General features: G+C 44.8%; 1 protein-coding gene across 7 annotated transcripts in view; it reads right to left on the bottom strand.

The window, feature by feature from the left end:
• The window catches only part of Alg9 (ALG9, alpha-1,2-mannosyltransferase), a 71,731-nt gene that overhangs the window by 32,553 nt on the left and 13,673 nt on the right, over positions 1–25,505 (bottom strand). For all 7 annotated transcript variants that reach the window (XM_039081868.2, NM_001394348.1, XM_039081865.2 and 4 more), the window contains 9 exons: positions 24,831–24,919; positions 23,458–23,593; positions 21,262–21,349; positions 21,002–21,107; positions 14,127–14,249; positions 12,116–12,270; positions 8,154–8,283; positions 5,992–6,139; positions 4,641–4,770 (listed from right to left, as the gene is read on the bottom strand). In XM_039081868.2, coding sequence (XP_038937796.1) covers positions 4,641–4,770; positions 5,992–6,139; positions 8,154–8,283; positions 12,116–12,270; positions 14,127–14,249; positions 21,002–21,107; positions 21,262–21,349; positions 23,458–23,593; positions 24,831–24,919 — 1,105 coding nt within the window. The remainder of the gene's footprint in view (positions 1–4,640; positions 4,771–5,991; positions 6,140–8,153; positions 8,284–12,115; positions 12,271–14,126; positions 14,250–21,001; positions 21,108–21,261; positions 21,350–23,457; positions 23,594–24,830; positions 24,920–25,505) is intronic.

Here is a 25,505-nt window from a genome sequence, read left to right as displayed (position 1 = left end):
ATATAAATTCATACCAGAACAATGAAGATAATGAGGAGTATTTTGAGCATAATTTGATTATTAGATTTGCTTATGCATAAGAAATGCTAAGCAAATGCAGAAAGCGGCATGTCATTGAACCGATCAATCAGTGCACAGACCATGCAATTACCCATATCTCCTGCCCCCTGAGCTCTGGGAGATGAGCCACCTCTCCCAGATGCACCTCTGGTGCTGTGCCAGGTCTCACAGGACCCCTCACTGTGGCAAATGCTGTCTCAACCTTACAGACAAGTCCCACAGCCACTACCACAGGTGCGGCCTTTAAACATCCAGCAAACATGAACGTGCTACGTCTTTCCTGGGGTCAGATCGTGTTTCTTCTTTCTGAGACAGGATCTCATGTATCCCACGTTTACCTCAAATGTGCGAGCCAAGGACGACCCTGAGCTAACCCTCTAACTTCCGACTTCCAAGTTACCACGATGTGTCACCATGTAGTACTAGGGACCAAACTCAGGGTCCTGTAGATGCCAGACAAGCGCTCCACCAATTGACCTCTTATTAACGAAGTGTTTTAAGTATTGTGGCCCTCATCCCATTCCCCATCGATTTTGTGGGTTTTACTTTCACAATGACATTTAGCTAATCTATGCCATCTTATAACAGAGCTGTCCCAACTGGTGAACGGGAAAACTTTATTGACCAATCTATTTCTTCTAAAGATGACACATGAGCAAGTAGCTGAGGGGAAAGCGTGGGCAAGGGAAAGCGTGTGCTTCCGTCAATTACGTAAAGGTGTTGGCTGTTACACTCAGAATTCTGCCACTTTTTCTTAAATAAACATGACCAAAACCTTTAAAATAAGTCTATTTTGTTGCTATCTAAATGAAAATACATAAGAAAGAAGGAAAAAGAGACAGAGCTAACAGACCAGTCAGCAAGCAAAGGTCTTGCTGTAAAGCCTGACAGCATGAGCTTTAGCACCAGAACCCACGGAAAGGAGAGAATCGCACGTAGTCCTTTGATCTCCCATAAATAAAAGACAAAAGCTTTAAAGGGTAAAAGAGAAGAAACGCTAAAACCATAACACTGGTGGTCTCTGGGCAACAAAATGGCTTTTTTTCTTGGCCATAACTTGACGTCATTATTTTACACAACAAATGTGTTTTTTGTTGCCAGGAAAACAAATCTCTAAGTAGCAGCTCCAAGAGATGAACCTCTAGTCCTACTCATGTGGAATCAATGTTAAGCCATCAAATGCTCCTACAAACTCCCAGAGGTCCAAAGAGCACGGACTGGCTGCGGAAGGCACTTCCCTAGCACACATGAAAACTGACTTAAGCTACAGCACAAAGGGGTTTGTGGGAAACTCTCAACTGTAGGAACGTGGATAAGCACAGGCTTGTACCAAGCATCCAGCAGATACGTAGGCTTGCCTGTCCTTGCTCTTAACGGCCAGCATTTTGGTGATTCCGACTGGCACTATAAAAACTTCCCCGTCTAGGGTAAAGCTATTGTAGAGTCACATAATCATATGTAGCAATGTCTGATAGCAGGAAATATAAAAACATGATCTATCCAGAATCAACCACTATAAATTTTATATCCACCTTACTCTCACCATTATTATCCCTAGGCTGAAAAGTTCATTTACCTAGGTTCCTAACCCATTCCCCTCCTCCTCTAAAGTTTCATTTTCATGGCTTCAATAGCCTTCATTAACAGAATATTCCAGAAATAGACAACTCATAAAGTGCTCAGTTGCACACTGCTAAGTATCATGATGAAGTCTGCTGTGCAGTTTGAATAAAACAATGGCCCCCCATAAGCCCATAGACAGTGACACTGTTAGGAGGTGTGGCCTTGTTGAAGAAGTGTGTCTCAGTTATCTTTTGCTGCCTGCTAGTCCAGGTGTAGAGCCCTCAACTCCTTCTCCAGCACCACGTCTGCCTGCTGCTGCCATGTCCTGCCATGATAACGGACTGAAGCTGTAGCCAGTCACAACTAAGTGTCTTCCTTTATAAGAGTAGCGACAGTCACAGTGTCAGTTCACACCATAAGTAACTAATTAATTAATTAAAGCCCAAACGAAGACATCTCCCATGATGAGATCTCAGAGTTCCACTGAGCACCTGAATATTTCTGTGTCCTGGATCTCCAAACCTTATACACCCGCCCATTAATCTCAAAGTAGCATCCTGGTTATCAGATCCAGCATCACAGCATATCAGTGTTCACACTCAGGCAACTCTAATTTTACTCAGCAATGGTTCCTCAGCATAAAGGAAATGATGTTGATAATTTGGATAAGGCAAAGAAGCCACAAAATTTTCCTTTAAGTAAAAAAGACAAATTCTCAACTTACCGATGAAAGAAAAAAATTTCTAATATGAGGTTATTAAAATGTATATACAGTAAAATATTTTGAGATAATATACACCCATTTTTATTATAGTGTACTATTATAACTTTTCTACTTTAGGGCTAAGAGTTTTTTAATTAAAATTTATAGTACAGTAAAATATTTTGAAAAAAATACTCTTTTTTTTTTAAAAGATTGATTTATTTTATGTACATCAGTACACCGTAGCTGTCTTCAGTCACACCAGAAGAGGGCATTGGATCCCATTACAGATGGTTGTGAGCCACCATGTGGTTGCTGGGAATTGAACTCAGGACCTCTAGAAGAGGAGTCAGTTCTCTTAACCACTGAGTCATCTCTCCAGCCCCAAAATACTCATTTTTATTATAGTGTACAATTTTTCTACTTTAGGGGGGATGGTTTTTCAAGACAGGGTCTCACAGCTCTAGCTGTCCTGGTGCCTAGTGCTCCGACTGAAGGTGTACACAGTGCCCAGCTCTCATTGGCCTCTTGATGTGCCGAATTTATGAATTACATTTTATCACAGATGTGTGTACAAAAAAATTATAGAAGTCCAAAGTTTCATAGACCCACTGGGGAATGCTAGAAAAGGAACTGGCAAAAGGCTAAACACGATGACACAGGCCTGTAGTCCCAGCGCTCAAGAGGCGGGTGGATCTGAGTTAGAGATCCACCAGTCTGAGTTACATAGGAAGTTTTAAGACCATCAGAATGGCATAGCAGAGAAAACCTGTCTCAAAAATCAGACAGACAGAGACAGAGACAGACAGGCAGGCCTGCAGACAGGCAGAGTAACACTAACTGTAATTCCTAGAATAACACCACCTGGCTAGCTACTAGGGTTACTACCCTATCTATATACCGTGATGAGCACAGAAGGGACAAGGGACAGTCACCCACATCATAGCACTTGGGCACCTCAGGAAAAAATGGAACAAAGAAACCAGAAACATGCAGTAAAGGCTAGTAACTGGCTGTGCAGACAAATATTTCATGCTCTTAACAGAAAGCCTGCTAAACATGGATGTACATGTGCACTTCGTATTGACGAGAATTCTGATAGCATAAGGTGGAGACAAGTACCTTAGGCAGGGTTACCCACACAAGAAGAGACACTGGTAAGGAAAGGCAATGGGCACAGACAGTCTGAGATGAAGAACTAGGGTAGGGATGCTAACCGTAAGGAAGGAGAAAGATTTGGGCAGACTGAAGCTTTCTGTAAGGGATCCTTAGATTAAGAGCATTTGTGAGAAAAGCCTAAAAACCAGACCTTGTGCTAAATAAAAGAGTTCTGGAGATGGAGGTCAGCTGGCAGGGCCAGGCCCAGGCTGTGCAAAGCCTGGATCTGATTCCCAGCACTGCATATACCAGGATGTTCACACAGGGCAGATCCTAAGCCACCCTGAACCGGGTGACACCTGGCCTGCTGTGACAGCAGTCTGCTTCGGAAGTTAAGGAGAGGTCTCATTATGTGTACCTGGAGTACACAAGAGAACCTAACTTAAGCACACAGACATCTAAGCTATTACCTACTTAGTAATAGATTGCCCCAAAACAGTGCCTTCCAACCATTTTGCCAGTGGTCTTTCACTGCCTACTAATGAGAAAGAAAGGGATCTTTATCACCCACTGTAAAGTTTATTCACTGATTTACACACTCACTCCCATGGCACCACAGAGGACGATGCTTGCCTTTCTCACTGAGCCATCTTAAAGGCCAGCTCTCACCTTTTTTAACATCAGAGATCCTACCAGTATCAAATGTCAAAAGTATTATCTTTCAAAGGAGCCAATAAAAGTCACAGGACTCTGGAGTGTGCAAAGGCGGGGAGACAGAAGATTGTGGCACTGAGAGCGACTGTTCCATGGGCCTCACTGTGGGAACAGCCTTTCTGGGTGTTCCTGTGCTAAAAGCTCAACAGTGCAAAAGGGAGGTCAAAGGTAACCCAGTCACTTAGAACTTCACCACCAAGTATTTCAACAGAACCAGGAAAGATGTGAGTTTCAATGTCCTCAGCTCAAGACGCTCGCATGAGAAAGCCCTGCTCCCCTCAGAACTTTCTCAGTAAATTGAATTGTATGCTTTCCATAGATATTTAAAGTGACTTGGAAGGAGACGATGCTGTTGACTCCCTCCGTGCACATATCACTTCATCTCTCACTCTCAGAAACCACTTTCTGAGACGCTCATTTGGTCAGCACTGCAGAGTAGTAATGCCTAGAGATCTGGGGTGAAGGTTTCTCTAGGAAACAAGAGAAGGCTGGCAGCCCTTACATATCTGGAAGGCTCCTCTCGGTTCTGGTCATTCATGTGAGCGGGAACAATCCTAGTGGCCAGTGGTCCCTCTGCGAAAGGCTTTGGTAGCTGACCTCTGAACTCTGATGGAATGAACTGAAGCTGCCAACTGTCAGAGACACAAACAAGAAGAATGAAAAGAACACATCGTGGGCATGTTGCTTAACACACAACCCTTCACCCCAGATCACCAGGAAAACATCTCACTTGAAGAAAACATGATTTCTGCTAACTTCAGTCAGGACAGGAGCAGAGGTCACAAGTCAGTCTGAAGCCACCAAGAAATTTACAACCAAAGGTCTCTCAATCCCTTTACTCAAATCTCAGCTTCGAAACTGACAAGCAGATGGCCCACCACTGAACAGGAGGGTCTCAGAATGCCACTAACTCCCCAACTCAGGTGCACAGAAAACAGTAATAGGACACCCACCAGGAAAACACTACAAGACTGTTTTCATCTGGGTAATCCTCGAAAGGTCTTCAGCCATAAAACTGTCTCAAATACACAAGGCAAAGGCAAGGCCAACAGTTAACGGACAAGTTCCACCTTAATCCTTAGTGACTGATAGGCTGCTGAGTCAGCAACACCACTCCTCTTACCCAGACTTCTTTTTCACCTAACACAGGCCAAATAGGAAAGCCACAGAAGCCCAGGGTTGCATATTGCCACATCTAACCCAGGACACTGGAACATCTTAATCACAGCTCTCCCTGCTGCCTACATAAATCAGTGTGGAAATGTACTGTTGAATGGAAAATAATCTTTTCTAGGTCTGTCCCTCTTGCCAGGGTCTCATACGCACTGTTAGAGTGGCTTAATATCCATGGTAGAACGGCAAATATGTGCCCTCCAGAAGATGGGCTTGGATGAAGTGCTTGTTATGCAAACATGAGGACCGAAGATTGAATCTCCAGCACCCAAATAAAAGCTGGGCACGGCACTGGTAACCCCAGCGCAGCAGAGAGGACACACAGAAAGATTCTGGGGGTGAGGGGGCTTGCTAGTTAAAACCCTGAGCTCTGGGTACATCAAGAAAGACCCTCTCCCAAAAAAGAAGACGGAGTTGGGCATGGTGGTGCACTGCTTTAATCCCAGGATTTGGAGGCAGAGGCAGGTGGATCTCGGTAAGTTAGAGAGCGGCCTGATCTACATAGCAAGTTCCAGGCCAACCAGCCAAGGCCACACGGTGAGACCTTGTCTCAAAAACAAAAACAAATAAAAGCAGCAAAGAGCAATATAAGATGACACCACACTACACACACACACACCCGCACACACAAACATACCCTCCACACATACAGAAATACTATGAATTAAAGGACAACTTACTTGTCAGGCAGAAGAAAGCTACTGGGAAATCGATACCATTCTTTTCCCACACAAACGTTCACAGGCCTGCCTTCTGGGACAGTGTGGATGGTTGGGTCTGTGGCAATTCTGTAAAATTCTGGATATAAATCAAGGGGCCCATGATATCCTAAAAGGAAGAAGAGTTCATAAAAACCAAAGAAAAGGTTCTAGCGTTTAATTCATGTTACTATCCCTATAACCTACATGAAATCTAGCGTGTGAGGCCACAGCAGCCCTGTGCAGCAGGGAGCCTGCTCTACCACCACAGTGGAAACTTTATTTCGCCAAATATAAGTTGTTTTCTTGTTCTTTCTATACATTTCTATTTTCTATTCTTTGGGCATATTATGATTCCAATAATGATTATTAGGAAATATGTAACCATAAGAACTTAGTTTTAATTTTTATTATATATCTATTATATATGTGTATATGTGTGTATATTTGCATGTGTATGTGTATATATGTGTGTATGTGTGTATGTGTGTATATGTGCGTGTATATATGTATATGTGTATATATATGCGTGTGTATGTGTATATGTGTGTGTATATGTGTATGTGTGTGTATATGTGCGTGTATATATGTATATGTATATATATGAGTGTGTATGTATATGTGTGTGTATGTGTGTGTATGTATGTGTGTATGTGTATGTGTTTGTGTGTGTATGTGCGTGTATGTGTGTGTATATATGCATGTGTATGTGCATATATGTGTGTATGTGTGTATGTGTGTATATGTGCGTGTATATATATGTGTATATATGCGTGTGTATGTGTATATATGTGTGTGTATATGTGTATATGTGTGTGTATATGTGCGTGTATATATGTATATGTATATATATGAGTGTGTATGTATATGTGTGTGTATGTGTGTGTATGTATGTGTGTATGTGTGTGTAATGTGTGTGTGTTTGTGTGTGTATGTGCGTGTATGTGTATATGTGTGTATATGTGTATGTGTGTATATATGCATGTGTATGTGCATATATGTGTGTATGTGTGTGTGTATATGTGCGTGTATATATGTGTATATATATGCGTGTGTATGTGTATATATGTGTGTGTATATGTGTATATGTGTGTATATGTGCATGTATATATGTATATGTATATATATGAGTGTGTATGTATATGTGTGTATGTGTATGTATGTGTGTATGTGTGTGTAATGTGTGTGTGTTTGTGTGTATGTGCGTGTATGTGTATATGTGTATATGTGTGTATGTGTGTGCATATGTGTGTATGTGTGTATATGTGTGTGTATGTGTGTGTATATATGCATGTGTATGTGCATATATGTGTGTATGTGTGTATATGTGCGTGTATATATGTATATGTGTATATATGTGTGTGTATGTGTATACATGTGTGTGTATATGTGTGTATATGTGTGTGTATATGTGCGTGTATATATGTATATGTATATATATGAGTGTGTATGTGTGTAATGTGTGTGTGTTTGTGTGTGTATGTGCGTGTATGTGTATATGTGTGTATGTGTGTGTATATGTGTGTGCATATGTGTGTATGTGTGTATGTGTGTGTATGTGTGTGTATATATATGTGTGTGTATGTGTGTGTTTGTGTATATGTGTGTGTGTTTGTGTGTATATATGTGTGAGTATATATGTGTGTTTGTGTATACGTGTATGTGTGTGTGTGAGTTATACATTAGCAGTAGCCATTTTAAAGGCGGGAAAGAGGCTGGAGAGATGGCTCAGTAGTTAAAAGCATTGGTCGCTCTTCCAAAGGTCCCAGGTTCAATCCCTGGAACAACTGTGTGTAATTCCAGTTCCAGGGAATCCAATGCCATCTTCTGGCCTCCACAGGCAGTAGGTACCTATGTGGTACACATACATTCAGACCAAATAGCTATACACATAAAATTATTTAAAACTACATAAAAGGGGTGGGGTTAATGCTATTGGAGGGAAATATGTCGTGACATGAAAAAGAAACTGCACTCTCCTTTTTAGTGCTGAGGTGCGGAGGTCACATCCCACTCACGATCAAGTCAACTTGACTTCCCTTTGGGAACAGCCTTTTCCCAGCATAAGCCAACTACATGCCACAAGTAAACCCTATAGCAAAGCTCTCTGTGAGTGTGGGTGAAGACCCTCCCAGCACATCTACCTCTGAACAGAGCCACAGAGCGGGAGAACGACAAGAGCCCAAACAGGAAAACTGTCCCCAGTGCCAGCCAGCTGGACGTCACGGTATAATGCTCCAGGCGGTATCGTTGAAACACAAAGTGATAGCATTTCTAGAAGGAAAGACAACATATTGATAAAGAAGATAAATAGCACCACAGAAACAACATACACACAGCACACACCATCACAGAAACAACATACACAGCACACACCACCACAGAAACAATACACACAGCCACACACCATCACAGAAACAACACACACAGCACACACCACCACAGAAACAACATACACAGCACACACCATCACAGAAACAATACACACAGCACACACCATCACAGAAACAACACACACAGCCACACACCATCACAGAAACAACACACACAGCACACACCATCACAGAAACAATACACACAGCACACACCATCACAGAAACAACACACACAGCACACACCATCACAGAAACAACACACACAGCACACACCATCACAGAAACAACACACACAGCACACACCATCACAGAAAAAACACACACAGCACACACCATCACAGAAACAACACACACAGCACACACCATCACAGAAACAACACACACAGCACACACCATCACAGAAACACTGGGGAGGCAGAAGCAGAACAACGGGTGTGAGAAGGGCCTGAGCATTTGCAGACACTTGGTGTGGTGCCCATTCCAAATTCAAAGTCCAAAGCCAACTTCTTTAGCACCATCCATGAGTCAGCCCAGCCAGCCAACTTGCCAAGAATGACCTCTAGCATCAGAGGAAAATGATGCGCATGGTTTCACTACTGCAGAAAGTTCTAATTTTTTTCTTTCGGCTTTTCAAGACAGGCTCTTACTCTGTAGCTCAGGGTAGTCTGCAATCCTCCTGCTTTTGCCTCTCAAGTGTAGCATATCAATGTGAGTCCAACACCTGGCCTTCAATGGCTTACTTGAAAATGTCTGAGTAAGACCAGTATTTTAGATATGGCAATACTGACATACTATAACAAAAGTTAAACATAATCTACACTATAGGCAAGCTTATTACGATCACAGTAAACTTGGTATATGATGTGACATGCGAAAGTGCAAGGTGCTGCTATACAAGACGAGATGCTTTCAGCCTTTTTTAAATTATCTCACATGAAGGAATACTTTTATAAAGTTATCTTTTAAAACTATTGCCATGATGGACATGGTGGTATACACTATTAATCCAAGAACTAGGGAGGTAGAGGCAGATGGAGCTCTGTGAACCCAAAGCCGGCCTGAGGGAGGTAGAGGCAGGTGGAGCTCTGTGAACCCAAAGCCGGCCTGCTTTACACACCACATTCCAAGCTAGCCGGGCTACACAGGGAGACTCCATCTCAAAAGGAAAATTATAAACATGGTAATTACTCTGTAATATCAGCCTAAGATACCAAACCTTAAAACATTACGCCACACAAGGAGGCAAGTCAAAAGAACATGTGTTTTAGACTTCACATGGGATGCACAGGCCAGACGCATTCATACACACAGGAGACTCGCAATAGTGCACTGAGGACACAGAAACACCATGACAAAGGGGTGGGAGCAACAGGTAAAGGGCAGAGGGCTTCTGAGAGGATAAAATCTCCTAAACTGGTGGTTCCTCGTCTGCAAATATGCTAAAGCCACTAAGATACACACTTGGACGCCCTGGCGATGGGCAGAAACGCCTTGGTGGTGGTGGTGCTCTGGTATCAGTCAGGGGCAGAGCGGATGGCAGTCCTCTGTGTGTTCTAACTTGATGCCTGACTTAGTGACCAAGGCCGTTTCATGCCTAGGACACACAACAATCAAATCAAGGCAAACCAAATCTAGGCAGCACAGTGCGGGAGGAAGGAGACAGAAATCTGTGCTCAGCCACACTGAGGGCAGGAAAAGACACTCACAGACCTGCCCTCGGCCCCACAGCACAGGGAGGCCATAGACACACAAAGCCCTGCCTTCCACCACGCAGCACAGCAAGGGAGGAGGAAGACAGACATAAAGACTGCCATCCACCCACACACCTGCCCTCCTGCACATGGCACAGACAGGCAGACACACCTGCTTGCCACTACGCCATGCAACGCAAACTGAATGTATCACCCAGGGGCCAGCCTGCAGCAGGACCCACCACAATGTGTGAGTGTGTGGTGGACGGATGGGGAAGAAACAGTGGAGCAGCCTGAGCACTGTGAAGAGACTTGGAACTGGACACTCAAGGGCGAGAGGAGGAGCCTGCTGTGGATGGCCAGCCCTCCCTCCCAGGGCCAGAGTGAGGTCCCAGGTTGAGATGCCACTGAGGACCATGCTCCATGGCTATGCAGAAGCTGGGGTTGGTGTCTGTGGGTCATATTATACTAGTGAACATGACATGTCCCTGGTTGGGCAGCTGCTGGGAAACCCCACCCCCACCCCATGAGACTCTCTGGAGAGCTGGCCTCATCTCTCATTGCTCACCGGCAGCAGCACTCAGTGAGCAGGCCCTGCACCTCTCCCAGGCAGTGCACTGGAGCTGGCCCTGGTGGCATGAATATGGGGGTGATATTCTCCTCCCTCGACCCCCCACGAAAGTCAGGAGAGCTGGCCCTGCCTCACGTGTGTGGCAGCACTGGATGGTCTAGTCTGGGCAGAGCTGAAGCACTCACCTGGTGGTGCAGATAAGGGAAAGCCAGAGGGTTGACCAGATTAGCTGCCACCCAAGCCCAGATCCAGGGCTCTGAGTGAGTCCACCCCAACATGTGTATCATCTGTGAACAGTTGGGATGCATGCAAGAGCAGTCCTGATGATCCAAAGCTGCAGGATCTCCATGACACAGGGCAACAACAGGATAACCAGGAGGAGTCCTGGTGAGGATCCAGTGTGGAAGCCAGACCAAAGGCTCACTGCAATGAGCATTTTCAAGTGAAGATGTGTAGACAGAGGGATAGACTGTGGGACACACTGTGACATATTACAGCTTCTACCATGAGACGTTTTCTATGGTGTGTGTGTGTGTGTGTGTGTGTGTGTGTGTGTGTGTGTGTGTTTAATTTGCTGGGGGGGGGGTGGTTTCAAGAGCAAAGGGCAGATATGAGAGGACAAGGAGATAAACAGGACTGGGAGCATAATGTAAAACTCAAATAGAGTCAATATTAAGTTTTTAAAAAGATATATACTTGGAAAAACTGAACTCACACTTTATGAGTTCTCATTAAATGTTAGAAACAAAAAAACCCTATTGTTCTATTTTTTTTCTAGCTGACAACTGCAAATGGTAGCAAGAAAGAGTTCTAAACTGTTTAGGTCATAAACACAGAATCTAACAAGTGTAAGATTTACCTACCAGAGAATTGACCTGGACCAGCTTTAAATTAGGATTACAGACTGTCCCATACTGCTGACTGTCTGATATGATCCCTAAGTCCCCGCCACATCTGACTCTGACATTCTGGTTAGTCTGCCCTACTGCCATCATATGTAGTGGGCCCATGTGATAAGTTAAAGCATTAGTAAATATAGCCTGTTGACAGGAGACAAACAAACGTTATAAACCAAGCTGGCAATCAGAGTGAAATGCGTCTTGTTAACCCACAGAGCTTTCAGAGTGTTCTGTATGGGTTTTATGTTACAGACAGAGCTGCACTCCGTAATTGGTCTCTTTTTTTTTTTCTTTTTTTTTTTTTCTTTTTTTCAGAGCTGGGGACCGAACCCAGGGCCTTGCGCTTGCTAGGCAAGTGCTCTACTGCTGAGCTAAATCCCCAGACCCCGTAATTGGTCTTTAAGTGTTTTTGTTGTTGCTGCTGACTGTCACAGGGTCTCACCGAATAGCCCTGGCTGTCCCAGAGCGACGGCTGGCTTGTAACTCACAGACATTCACCTGCCCTTAAAGTTTTACAAGCAATTAGTAAGTCAAACAAAATGGGGCAGACGAACTTTCCCTGACACTCACCTGCAGTGCAGAGAGGGCAACAGCGCCACAGAGACATATAAGTGGATAGACGGGGAAAAGAAACCGCTCCTCTTTGTGAGGCTGGATGAAGAAAATCATAAACCAAATGTACATCGGCGCCAAGGTCAGCCAATATGGGTGTCCTAAATTCTGAACTGCAAGACAGAAAAACATTCCGTCATCACATGAAAAAAAAAAAGATATATGCCATTTCAATTCTGTGTTATTTAAACGTGATACTATGTCCTAGGGCATCCCATAAAATGTCTCAGCTTAGGAATCTACCCTCATTCTAACGGTCTGGAGACACCAAACAGAAAGGAACACACTCCTTGAGATCTCCCCAGAGGTCTAAAGCTTAGAGGGAGGTATAACTTGCTAGATTTTGGTTAAAACACAAGGGAAGTACAGTTAATGGATAAGAGAGCTTAATAAATTCTAGCTGGAGAAAGACAAAAAACATGTTGTCTGTAATGTGTCCTGCCGGCCACTAGCACTCAGGATTCCTCAAACTAGCCAAACCATGTTTTGAGTCATCATTTTATCCACACACCAGTGGGTTTGGTAAAGTAGGCATGGATAAAGGGGGAAAGTTCAATTCTTGAACTCCTTGTCAGGCCCAGTCCAGTCTGCTATGTTTTGTTTTGCTGTCCCAAACTGACTTCCAATCCCTATTCTCTGGAGTGTCACCATGCTCAGTGACACTGTTCCAGAGTAAACATAAAATACTCTAAAGGAAGCTTCCTGGTTATGTTTTCTCTCTTTCTCCATAAAATGCATCTACTCCAATCACAAAACTGGAACCAACATGTACCTAAAGAATCTGGAAGGAAGGAAGAAAGAAAGAAAGAAAGGGAGGGAGGGAGGGAGAGAGGAAAGGGAAGAGGGGAGGGAGGGAGGGAGGGAGGGAGGGAGCCGTGAATACAGGAACATTGTGGACAGAGAGGTGCACACAGAATGCTAAGAAGAGGTGGGCACACAGCGCCCCCTGCTGTTCATTATGTCTATAACAGGGAAGGCAAGAGCCCCCAGGGTCTGACTGATTAGCTCCCCAGACCATTGGTGCCAGTACAGAACTCTTTGGAGGGAAACGCTGCTGACCTTGGGCCACTAACATATAAGCTGGACAAGCTAAGTTCAATCCCCAGATCCTACCCCCCAAAAGTTGTCCTCTGACCTCTACATGTGTGCTATACATCCCCCTCCCTTCTCTCCCTCCCAACTCCCTCCTCTCCCCCCCAACTCCCCCCAACCCATCCCCCAATTCATTGTCTAAATCTTTTTAAATGAGTGCAGAGCCCCTCACTGTCTAGACAGCTCGTGTTTTCTAAACCATTAGCCAGAGCAGTTGAAGGGGTGAGCAGGGAAGATCAACCATCGGGCATCAAATCCAGCTAAATCTTGCCTAGGTTCTCAGGGATTTGGGCTCAGACCTGTCCTCCACAGTGCAGGAAGGGAAATCCAGCTCCATGGCTTGAGAGCACAGCAGCTGTGAGACCCAGGTCAGGCTACTCTCCTGAGCCTTTTCTAAATGTCTTTGCTTCCCAGTGACAGCATTACCGCGCTGACCTCCTCCCTTAAGACAGTGGTCCGCAACCTTCCTGATGCTGCAACCCTTGAATACAGTTTCTCATGCTGTGGTGACCATGACCACCCAACCATAAAATTATTTTCATTGCTACTTCATAATTGTAATTTTTCTGTTATGAATCATAATGTAAACATCTAATATGCAGGCTATCTGATATGTAATCCCCAAAGGGGATGTGACCCACAGGTTAAGAACCACAGCCTAAGAGGCTACAAAGTCCCAGCTTATTTAATTCAAACAATTAACCAAACCTTAGCAAATACTCTACAAATTCATACAATCTACAAATGCTGACTGGAAGCTCAGTCATTCAACCATTTCCATAGAGAGAAAATGGAAACTAAGCAGGTTTTCCACTTACTACACAACCTGCTACTTGTTTTCTCTTCCCCAAAACCAACTGTCCCTTCCACCACTCACCATGGAATCTCTGCAGCAGGTACTCCATAAGAAAAGTCAGTGGCAAGACCAGAAGAGCCAAAGCAAAGGCAACATTGAAATTCAGAAATCCATTGATTAAATAGAAATACCATGGTTCTGTACCTGAGGGGATAATCGGATGGGAGATCATTAGTGATGCCTTCAGCACCTGGTACAGCATTTGACCCTTCCTTACTCTGTCCTGCTCAATAACACTGGCAACCCAACACCCAACTGAGTGGAAACCCACGAGCCTACGCTTCCCTCAGCGCTCACCCAGGCACAGGCAGTGTAGGAGCAGAAGATGGAAAGGCAGACTGGTTAAGGTGCTGGGAGTGCGCACTATTGGGCCTGGACTATTTTACTTTATCCCCATCAACGGGAAGTTAGTCCATCCTCTCCTCTACCACAGGGATGCGGATCTGTCCTCTGAAGGATGCAGCAATGTGGGGTCAGTGCACAAGCACAGGCTCAGCCCTCACCAGGCTCTGAGCTCCCAGCCTGCAGGAGAGACAAGTCTCTGCTCTTCATCACCGTGTCCCAAGTGTTCTGTTACGACAGCACCTACAAACTCAACTGTTTGCTGTGCCGACTCCCAAACACATGCCCACATGGGACAAACACTTTCTAATATTAATCGTAGCTTAAGAGCACAGAGATACACAGAGCTAAAAAAAATCATAAAACATTATGTGAATTTAACTGCGGTTTCAAGTTCTGCATTAAGTATGTAGACCAAATGATCAAAACCAACAGATAAACTTGCTTGGAGCTATGCAGCCCCTTGAAAAGTTCAACTCCTATTTTATAGTCACACACAGAGGGCGCCATAAGAGGAAGTTAACTCAGCGGCAGGTCTACGGATACGGCTGAGTGGTAGGGTACTTGCCTAGCACGCATGAAGTCCTGGGTTCAGTCTTCAGTAGAACGAGATACACACACCATAGCTATGTATACATTTAATAAAAAGCAACAGCTTAGCAGGGTGTGTGTGTGTGTGTGTGTGTGTGTGTGTGTGTGTGCGTGCGCGCATGTACTCATAAAGGCCAAAAGAGTGCATCAGATGCCTGGAGCAGTGGTTTTCAACCTGGGAGTCGAATGGTGCTTTCACAAGTCATATATCAGAGATCCTGCATTTCAGATACTAACCTTATACTTTATAACATTAGAAAAATTACAGTTATGAAGTAGCAAGGAAAACAATGATATGGTTGGGGGTCACCACATGTATAATACACACATGTATTAAAGGTCAGAGCATTAGGAAGGTTGAGACTGACTGCCCTACCAGTGTAGGTACATGTGGTTAAAGCTGCCTGACTTGGTACCAGGAAACAGACACTCTTAACCACTGAGCCATCTCTCCAGCCTCGACAGGTCCACACCCCAACCCCGGCTACGGATTATGATCAGAGATCCAGGACCTGCTCAGAACTCAAAGGATTCAGAAAGAAGCAAAATGGTTGAAACACGTAGCTCACACTAGTTTTTATCCTGTAGTTCAGAATCCTTAAACTTGAATGGTAAGAACCTGCCCCTCCCTGCACACTTAGCTGTTTTCTGATCTGCTTGCCCCTCAGTACGATTAATTCGATAAGGCTGTGAGTGACACACGTGGGCTTTAATCAGTGTGTGTTGTAACAGCCGACTTGCGCCATAGCAATTTCCTGCAATCAGCATTGCTTAAAAAGGGTAATCGGGAGGCAGCGAACATGCAGAGAAACCTGACGCTTTGTGGCCTGCGCAGTAAAAATAAGGTCAGAAACTAAAATCATAATGCCAGCAACACCTGGAGGAGTTGGAGGGCTCACTGAGGAAGGGCCTGGTTCAATTGTGTGCCATCTCAAAGACACCTAAACGTGAGGAATGGAGTCTGTCTCAAGCAGTTCATTCAGCACATCTTTAACCTCTTTCCCCCACTTATCTTTGAGCTGAACACTCTGGATGACTACAATTTTAAGGCAGAAAACTGTCTTCTCTGGCTTTCAATTAGTATCAGCATGTTTTCTAAACTGAATCCTTTAGGACCCAGCTTCCTGAGAGATAAGCATCCACTCTCTCCAGCATGAGGAGACAGGGCAACCTTTGACGCACTGCACTTCCTAACAAAAGTCTAGAAACCTGGACTGTGGAGAAGAGAGACGAGCCAGAGAAGATGGGGTCCTTCTCTGGCAGCCATGATGCTAAGCATCAGTGGAGGGAGGCTGCCTTCTCCCTGATGCTTGCTCATACGGAGGCTCTCAGTGAGCACTCCCATTTCATGCAACTGTGGCTTCACCGCTCACTGCGGCATACCTCCTGTGTGATCTTGATGAGCTCATGTATCAAGTTCCCAGCTAGTCAGTGCACATTTCCTAATAGGCTTACTTCCCTGAACGATGGAGCAAGCACTGGGGAAAAGCCAAAACTGAAGAAAGGTCAACTGACCGAAAACAAAACAAACAAACAAAGAAACCCAAAACAAACAAAAAAGCAAAAAGGAACAAAAAAAGATGAACGTGAATTCTGCTAGCTGGTGCCCCCAGTCAATGGCTGGCACGCCCTGACGGAGGGCCAGCTTCCACCTCAAGTGTTACCATGCTGGTGCTCATAAGGCTGAGCTCCAAACTGACAGTGCAGGAAAAGCACACCTCAGGTTGACAGGCTGAACATGTGGGGGGGAAGGGCACAGCAGGCTGGCAGCAGGGTGACTCACCAGTTCTCCCTCTGTAGGGAAAGTGCCTCAATTCCTTTCACTCAAATGAGATAAGAAAATCTTCAAAGAGGCTAAAAGAAGGAATAATGCTTATTGATCCACAGACTGGATGATGGGAAACCTTTTTTGAAAAGGCTTATAATTTTATACAACAGTGGAACCTAATAATTGTTCTTCTTACAAATGTCACATTGGCACCACCAAGAAATCAAGATAACCAAGAGCAGAGAATGCCAGTCAACTCTAAGCAGGCGCCATCAGATCCCCATGAAGCATCAAACTTCAGCTTAAGAATAGAAAATGGTGGGCACTGTAACAAAAGCAATCGCTCACCTTGCCTTCTGAAACCTTCCCTGGGGTAACAGGAGGGACAGTGACAAACATCAACAGTGTAGGGGACCCTGACCTAACGTGCAAAGCGCAGGTCTGGAGAAAACCCAGTGTCCTCTCTTCAGTCCCTCCATCATTCACATCGGCCAGGGCTCCTGACCATCTTCAGCCAAAATTCAAAAGTGTAACTTCTCAGTTGTCCTTTGGGTTAGACCTGCTTTTTACGTCCTGCAACTCGTGTTCTCAGATTTATTTTTATTATTTCATGTGCACGAACTGGGAGCCGAACCTGGGTCCTCTGCAAGAGCAGCCAGTGCTCTTAACTGCTGAGCCACCTCTCCAGCCCCACACTCCTCCTTTTGATGAGCCTATGCTGTAGCCTTGATGACCGAATCCCAGAGTTTTATGAAGGATATTTTCAGTGGAGAAAAAAGCACAGGCATACAGAAGCAGGAGAACCCCGGGCTTCCATCCATTTCTGCTGCTTTCTTTTCTTTCTTTCTTTCTTTCTTTCTTTCTTTCTTTCTTTCTTTCTTTCTTTTTTTTTTTAAGATTTATTCATTTACTTTATGCATGAGTTCTGTAGCTGTCTTCAGACACACCAGAGGTCATTGGATCCCATTACAGATGGTTGTGGTTGCTGGGAATTGAACTCAGGACCTCTGGAAGAGCAGTTGGTGCTCTTAACCACTGAGCCATCTCTGCAGCCCCTCTGCTGTTTTCTTAATCATTCGCACATTCCTCCCTATCTCAATTTCACTGTCCTCATCAAGAAATAAAAATAACGCCTAGCTCATAATTTTTCTAACAAAAAGACCATAATATGTGTAAAATTTCTCCCAGGTAATAGCTAATTCAGTAAGGCTAAGACTTCACATTAACACCTGGGAGAGGTGGGCAGGCTCTGTCCACTGGTTTTAAAAGCAAGGGGTCACCTCAGGCCTGGAGTTATATGCTATTTAACACTGGAGTGCTGTCTCAGTGGCTAAGAGCGCTTGCTGCTCTTCCAGAGGACCAGGGTTTGATCCCAGCACCCACGTCAGGCTGTTTACTCCAGTCCAGGGGTCTGTTGGCCACCGCAGGCCTCAGAAGGGACCAGGCACTTACCTGGTAGACAGGCGTGCATGCAAGCAAAATACCCACAGACACAAAGCAAAACTTAATGTTAAATGCTATTTAAGCCAACAAATTTTGGAGGACCCCTTTGACACCAGAAACAATAGAGGCTATTTCCATGCTTACAATTTAACAAAGACTGTCAAGTCACCCTGCTCATGGCTGAACCATCAACCATGTATTTAGGCTGCAAATGTAGGTTAGTGTAGAGTATTTGTCTGGTATGTCCCAAACCTCGTTTCTATCCCTGGCATCTAAAACAAACAAACAAACAAGCAAGCAAGCCAATCCTAACATTCTACCTTTCCTCCAAAGCAGGGTAGACATGAGAACCAGGAGTCCTGCCCCCGCTCCTCTAAGGCAGGCTCTTCCAGATTCACACTGATGCTGACTCTACCAGAGGGCCTTGTCCCTGTGACAGTCTGCCCACAGTAGATAATCTTCTGTGTTATACTCACAGTATCTCACAGTGTTGGCAGTCTTATAAAACAGCAGGTTGTGGGGTTGGGGATTTAGCTCAGTGGTAGAGCGCTTGCCTAGGAAGCGCAAGGCCCTGGGTTCGGTCCCCAGCTCCGAAAAAAAGAACCAAAAAAAAAAAAAACCAGCAGGTTGTGTGAGATGAGAGCCAAGCACTCAAAGGTAATTTATTCAATATTTCTTTAACTGAAGACTACACATTAACCCAAAAAGGATAAGCAGGCTTGTTGTGTTCTTACATATGAAGAACATGCAAAACACTATCACCATAATAAACTTTTAATTTCCAGGTGAAGCAGGTGCCTACAATAGCTAGTAAGGCACTTCAAACAGGAAACTCTTGTAAAATAGCAAGAAGAATACAAAATAGGGTGGAGCCTTCACGAAAAAGCCGGAGCTCCCAGGATAAGAGCACTCTACCTCCCTGATAACGTCACAGCAGCAAAGTGCCCACAAAGGCTGGTCACCAATACTGATCCAAAGGACAGCCACCAAGTGTTTTAAACTAATTTATATGGGCTATTCTTATTCGGTGTCAAGAAAAACCCCAAGTCAGCACTCTATCCCTCTAAAGCAGTTCTAAGACATAACAGTAACAAGGATCCTGACTGATACTCTAGAAACCAACCATCATTCCTTCCTTCTTGATGCCTTTTTACTATAAACTACAATGCCCAAGGAGTTCCAACTTAAGGCTAGGCTAGGAGTATTCTCTTTGCAAGAGGCATGCTGAGGCGAGAACAAGTTAACACTCTTAAAGAACGCAAATCAGACTTTTAAAACAATTGTTGGCAGCTATGGTGTCAACAGTAGGATCTACTGAAGGAGGCAGAGGCAAGAGGAGCACGAGGTCAAGACCTCTGAGCTACAGAATTCCAGGATAACCCAGGCTACACAGAGAAATTCTGTCTAAAAACCAAAACTCAAAATTCAAATTCTGGTCAGAACAGAATCTCTGTTCTTTGGCAACTCCTATGCAGGGGCCCTTAAGGCCAGCTCCCTACAGTACCTACAGGTACACGATCGCCTCCACGGTTGTGGAGACGATCCCCAGAGAGTTTTGGCCACTGCTGAGAGACTAACCAGTACTCTACATCCAAAATAACAAAATTAAATAAAGTGTCACAAAATCTTAGGACTCTTCTCAGCCAAACACTGGGTGAAATGGTGAGCAGATGCCCGTATCCAAGAAAGACTGGATACAGGTCTACTACGTCCCCCAAATCTAGCACAGGGCCCTCGACCAAGCCCCTATTAAACCAGGAGCATCAAATCCCTGCTGTCCCTACTAGCCTGATTACTTCTAGAGCTATTTAAAGGGATACACACACACAAAAAATGCACCACTTTCATATTTTCTCACAAAAGTTCTATAAAGCATACAAGGGCCCATTTATGAAAACGGAGAAGTCAGTCTCTCAAAAGTAACACAAACTAATCTATTCACCTATAAAGAATGAATATATTTCTACACTTGATCTAGCCAAAAGGCCGAGAAGCGATGAGAATGAATATATTTCTAATTGGTTACATGTAAGTGGATTTTTCACCATGCAGTCTGGACTGACTGGAGTCAAATGAAATCTTATAAATAACCTAAAAAAAAAAAAAAAAAAAAAAAGGTACTTAAAACACGCAAACTGTCCCTAGCTGAAGGGAGACATCTAGAGGCTCCCAAAGCAAACACCAGACACAGAAGCTTACCTGAGATACAGAGATAACATCAACCTGATTCCTACCAAAGCCAGGACATTTAAATACAGGCAATGCTCTGGAGAGACCTAGGAGATTGGAGGAAAAGGAACCACACTGATTTCACGGGGGAAATTCACTGGTAAAGTAGTCACTGACTCGGCTGATCCAGAAAAACCTCTGACTCCTTGTCCGTAACTCTCGGCAGCTCAGATGCCCTCAGAGGTCAAATAGGAGGAGACTGGAGTGGGGTGGGTAAGAGACGAGCTACCTGGCTATGTGGAGACTACCTCCCAGAGGAAGTACAGGCGTCAGCCTTCTCTTCATCTTAAACCAGCTGATGTACTCACTCCCTCTGGCTGACTCTACTCGCATCCAAAGTTAGTTTTTCTTCAGGGAAGGAGGTTTGGCCGGCTGAGCTACAGCTGAAGCCCAGAGAGGAAGATGGAGGGTGAGGAGGGAAAAGTGAGAGGGGGGAGGAGGAGGAGAAAGAGCAAGAGGGAGGACAGTGGACTTGATGAAATGAGAGAACTGGATTACAATTATGAAACTTGTAAAGCCTTACCATAAAGATCAGGTCCATGAGAAGTAAAGACATTGTACAAAACAATGTTGAGAGGGGCAATCACCAACTTCCCATAATAATAACTGTCAATGACCACCACGGGCACCTGAAGCAGAGGGAAAAACAGCAGACGAAGTCCTCAGGACACTGGTGGGAAACTTGGGGATCAAAAAGAAAAAAAATGAGCCCCCTGATGCCTCCCTCCCCACAGCAGAAGCTGCTGAGAGCATGAGAGCAAAGCCAGACCAAAGGAGACTCACCAGGAAGAGAACCAGGGCCGCCAGGGACCAGAGGAAGAAACTCTTCCACCTGTGCTTCATGGCCAGCAAGTCAAAGGCGATGGGTAAACTGTTCAACAGAGAAACAAAGGGAGGCCCTGAGCACAGCACCAACTACTCAGGACAGAGCCATACACACACGCTGAGCAGAGAACAAAACGGCTGTCCCAAGATGTCTTCTAAAAGATAAGCTGGTCTTCCCTCGGACCCATCAGAGGGGACATGCCACAGATGGACAAGAAACCAGACACTGAACTGCCGGACAAACGACACTGACCTGTATGTTTTGGACATATGAGCTACATTCATTATAAATTCATGTACACTTGTTATCCTATGCCTCATAAACAAACACTGCCCTGTCCCTCTGTCCCTTCTGAAATTAACGAGGATTTTATTTTAGATAGATAGATAGATAGATAGATAGATAGATAGATAGATAGATAGATCGATCGATCTTAACTTGTAAATGATTTACTGTGGGGTGTTCTGTAGGCACACGTCATGCCTTGTGTGTTGGGGGGGGTCTATACACACACGTGTCATGGCATGTATGGAAGTCAGAGAGTAACACTGAGGAGTCAGTTCTGCCCTTCCACGTGTATGTTGACTCCAGGGATCAAACTCAGATCTTAGACTTGCACAGCAAGTGTCTTTACTGCTAAGCCAACTCTCCTTCAGCTACCTCACTTCACTCTCGGAGACAGGGTCAGCCACAGGTCCTGGAGTTCATCAATTCTGCTGGGCTAGCTGGCCCATGCTCTAGAACTTCATCTGTCTCCCCCGGCACAAGAATTACAGGAGCAGAAGCACCACATCACACCTGCCCTCAAAGTGGCTACGGGGGAGCGAACTGGAGGCCCAATCTCCAGAAACGCCTTTTACCTCATTAAGTCTGCTTTGTCAGTCGACATGCTGCTATCTTACACACTCTAGGCCAACACCCTACCACTGAGCTGTACCCCACAGGTAGGTACTTTTTTAAAACATGGAATACTATATTTAAAATAACCTCAGTAACAACCAGACTATTTTTTAGGATCTTTTATTTATGTACACAACTATACTGTAGCTGTCTTCAGACACACCAGAAGAGGGCAGCAGATCCCATTACAGATGGTTGTGAGCCACCATGTGGTTGCTGGGGATTGAACTCAGGACCTCTGGAAGAGCAGTCAGTGCTCTTAACTGCTGAGCCATCTCTCTAGCCCCAAGATCTATTTTTTTAATTACCTATATAATGTGTATTTATGTATGTGGGTGCTGGCACCTACAAAGCCCAGAGGAGGGTGGCAGAGCCCCTGGAACTGAGGTTATAGGCAGTTGTTAGCCATCCAACATGGATGCTGGGAACCAAACCCAGGCTCGCTCTTAATCACTGAGCCATCTCTCTAGGATAGTCAAGTTAAGTTAGCACAAACCAGAAGCAGTGGAAACAGAGGAGTAGGGGTGCAGGAGAGACACCGCAGTGGGTTAGAGCATGAGCTGCTCTCCCAGAGGAGCCACATGGCAGCTCAGTTCCAGGGAATCTAACACATCTCTCTGGCCTCCAGGAATACTGCACACATGTGTGCACAGATAGGCATGTACCACTTGAACATACATTTTTTTTTTTTTAAGGAAGAGAAAGACAAAGAGAAACACTTCGATCCTGGGTGATGAGGAAAACGCACAGCACAGAATGGAGCAGTGTTGGAAACAGCAGCAAGCTTGGGATTCAAAGGAGGGAGGAGGACAAGAGTTTAACACGAGGCATGACTGAAACACATTGCATATGTGTATGAAAATATCACAGTGATGCTGATATGTATAATTCATCTGGGCTGGCAAAGCATGTGAAAAAGCAAGCAGAATCTGAAGGGCAAATTATTCCACATCTTAGTGTCTGTTTTATTATTTATAAAATACTAGTCTTACTGTATTTCCTTACAGAGTTCTGAGATTTAGAAATAAGGCTCTGCAAAGGGTTGGTAATGCTTGTAACACCTAGCATTCATCAGGACGCCAGCAGTCGTTCTCATTAGAATAAATCACATGGGTGAACAATACGCTTCTGTTCCCGTCTTTGTAAATCAACTCATTTCCTTTAACTCCAGATGATGCTGTGGCAATCTGTATCCAACATTAGGAATGACCAGATGCCCAGTGATACAGAGAAGAAGAACTTTGGTTTCTTACCCGAGAGCTGCACTGAACGGCCAGCCGAGGATTGCTCCAGCTGCTACTCCCAGCACAGCAATGGGTGTCTTGTCCATATACCATCCTGTCATAGCAACCAACGTGGTGTACATGCAGAAGCTGCTAGGAAGGAATGCTGCAGGGTAAAGGAGGAGAAAGAAACAAGAGCCTGAGATTAATGCTGACTTTAAAAACTTCACCTGCAGGACAAAATGCCAATAATTATGAACGTGTTTTGGAAAACACTCTATTAGAAACAAGCAGGAAGGCTGGAGACGTGGCTCAATTGCTAGAGTGCTTACGGTGCACAAAACCCTGGGTTCAAGTCCAAGGACCATGGTGACGCGCACCTATGACTCCAGCCCTCAGAAGGTAGAAGCAAGAAGATCAGAAGTACAAGGGCAGCCTTGGCTGTACAACAAGTCTGAGGCTACACGAGACCCTGTGCAGAAAGAAATATGGAGAGGAAAGGAAAGAATGGGCAGTCAGGAGACAGTGCTTTTCAAAAGACAAAACGCACTCATTTTTATTTTTTCGCACCTGTTTTTCGAGTGCACAAGGCTGTAACTTCCACAACACTACACATGCCATTCCTTTTCTGGCCTACACCTAAATGTAATGCTTACAAAAATCCAGTTTCCCCAGAAACCTCAGACTCATTTCCATGCAGTGAATGTGATCAAAAGACTCAGCACCTTTGCTGATGATATGTGATGTGATGCCCTGGTTCACCCCTGCACTCCTCAGACATTCCAGGAAGTCTTCTCAAGGCTCAGAGTCAGATTCTGACCTTAGCACAGCCCCTTGATTATCCTATTCACCATGACCTTGACATGGTATGCCACAGTCTGAACGCACGCTAGGCCTCTGCAACAACAGTAACCTAACTCTTCCTAACAACTCTAGACAAAAATGTGGCTGTCACGCTTCAAAAGGACCATCCCTCAGGCAGAAAAGGCAGCTGATCCTAGCAGGAACCCCAGTGGATAGGCAGTGAGGCTTAAGACACTCAGCAAGGGTCCACTCCAAAGGCTCTATAGCAAAGCCTCTGCACGCGTGAGTGCCTCAACTGACACTGTAAGACTGAAGATGCTCGCAGGAAGTTCCTGCACATACAACTCTGGATTAGCAAAGTAAACAAACAAGCATTTACAAGTGAGATGCAACTTTCATGGGAAGATGATAAACGATGATGTCATGCTAGCTGCCAATATGGATCACAGAAGAACAGAAATATCTGAGGCGTCTGCTGACCGTGATGAAGCAGACAGTGACCACCCAGCATTCATGCTGTAAGAGCAGGTGCTTCCTTTCATCGATGCGCCTGTACAGAAGGTTGGTAAACCCACTACCCCTCGACTGTCGGTGCTTACCAGACGATGAGCAGAACATGCCTGTGCTGAGCACCAGGAAGGCCAGCATCATCCGGCTCACATGCAGCCCAAACTTCTTGCACACAGCCCTTGAAGAAAGATAAAGACCGTTAATAGTGTGGGCATTAAGAGACAGACATTGCAAAGAAGAAATGGAGGCCGATATGGGAAATAACACTAAGGACCTAATGTAAAATACAGAACTGTCTAGACTCCTTAAAAATTTCATGTGTACAAGACACCTGAGTCTCTTATGCTAACACCAAAAAGAGCTCCTTACTTAAGAGGATATGGGCTTAAAACTCATTAGGAATTTCATGTGTATAAGAAACAGCTTCTTACTCCTGGCACAGAAGAAGAGCTCCTCCTTCAAGACAAGCTCCATATTTAAAATTATGTCTACTACCAATAGGGAAATGGCATGATCTTGGTTTCAGGCAGTTACCAGCGGTGGCTAGATATATAATCTGCCATCTGTAAGGGGAGGGTAGTGGCCACACCTACATGAAGTTTCTGTGAGAATTAATACCAGAAAATCCTTAGTAAAGCACCTAGCACTTGTTCGGTAAGAGGACGTTCTCAGCACAGGTGATATAAAGGCAGAGAGGGAAGCCAGGTTGGTGGTGGAGCTCACCTTTAACCCAGCACTGGGGAGGCAGAGGCAGGCAGATCTCC

The sequence above is a fragment of the Rattus norvegicus genome, chromosome 8 (assembly GCF_036323735.1).
Source record: "Rattus norvegicus strain BN/NHsdMcwi chromosome 8, GRCr8, whole genome shotgun sequence".
Taxonomy (NCBI): Eukaryota; Metazoa; Chordata; class Mammalia; order Rodentia; family Muridae; genus Rattus; species Rattus norvegicus.
The sequence above is the reverse complement of the archived record's forward strand: the minus strand, read 5'-3'. Positions and strand labels throughout refer to the sequence as shown.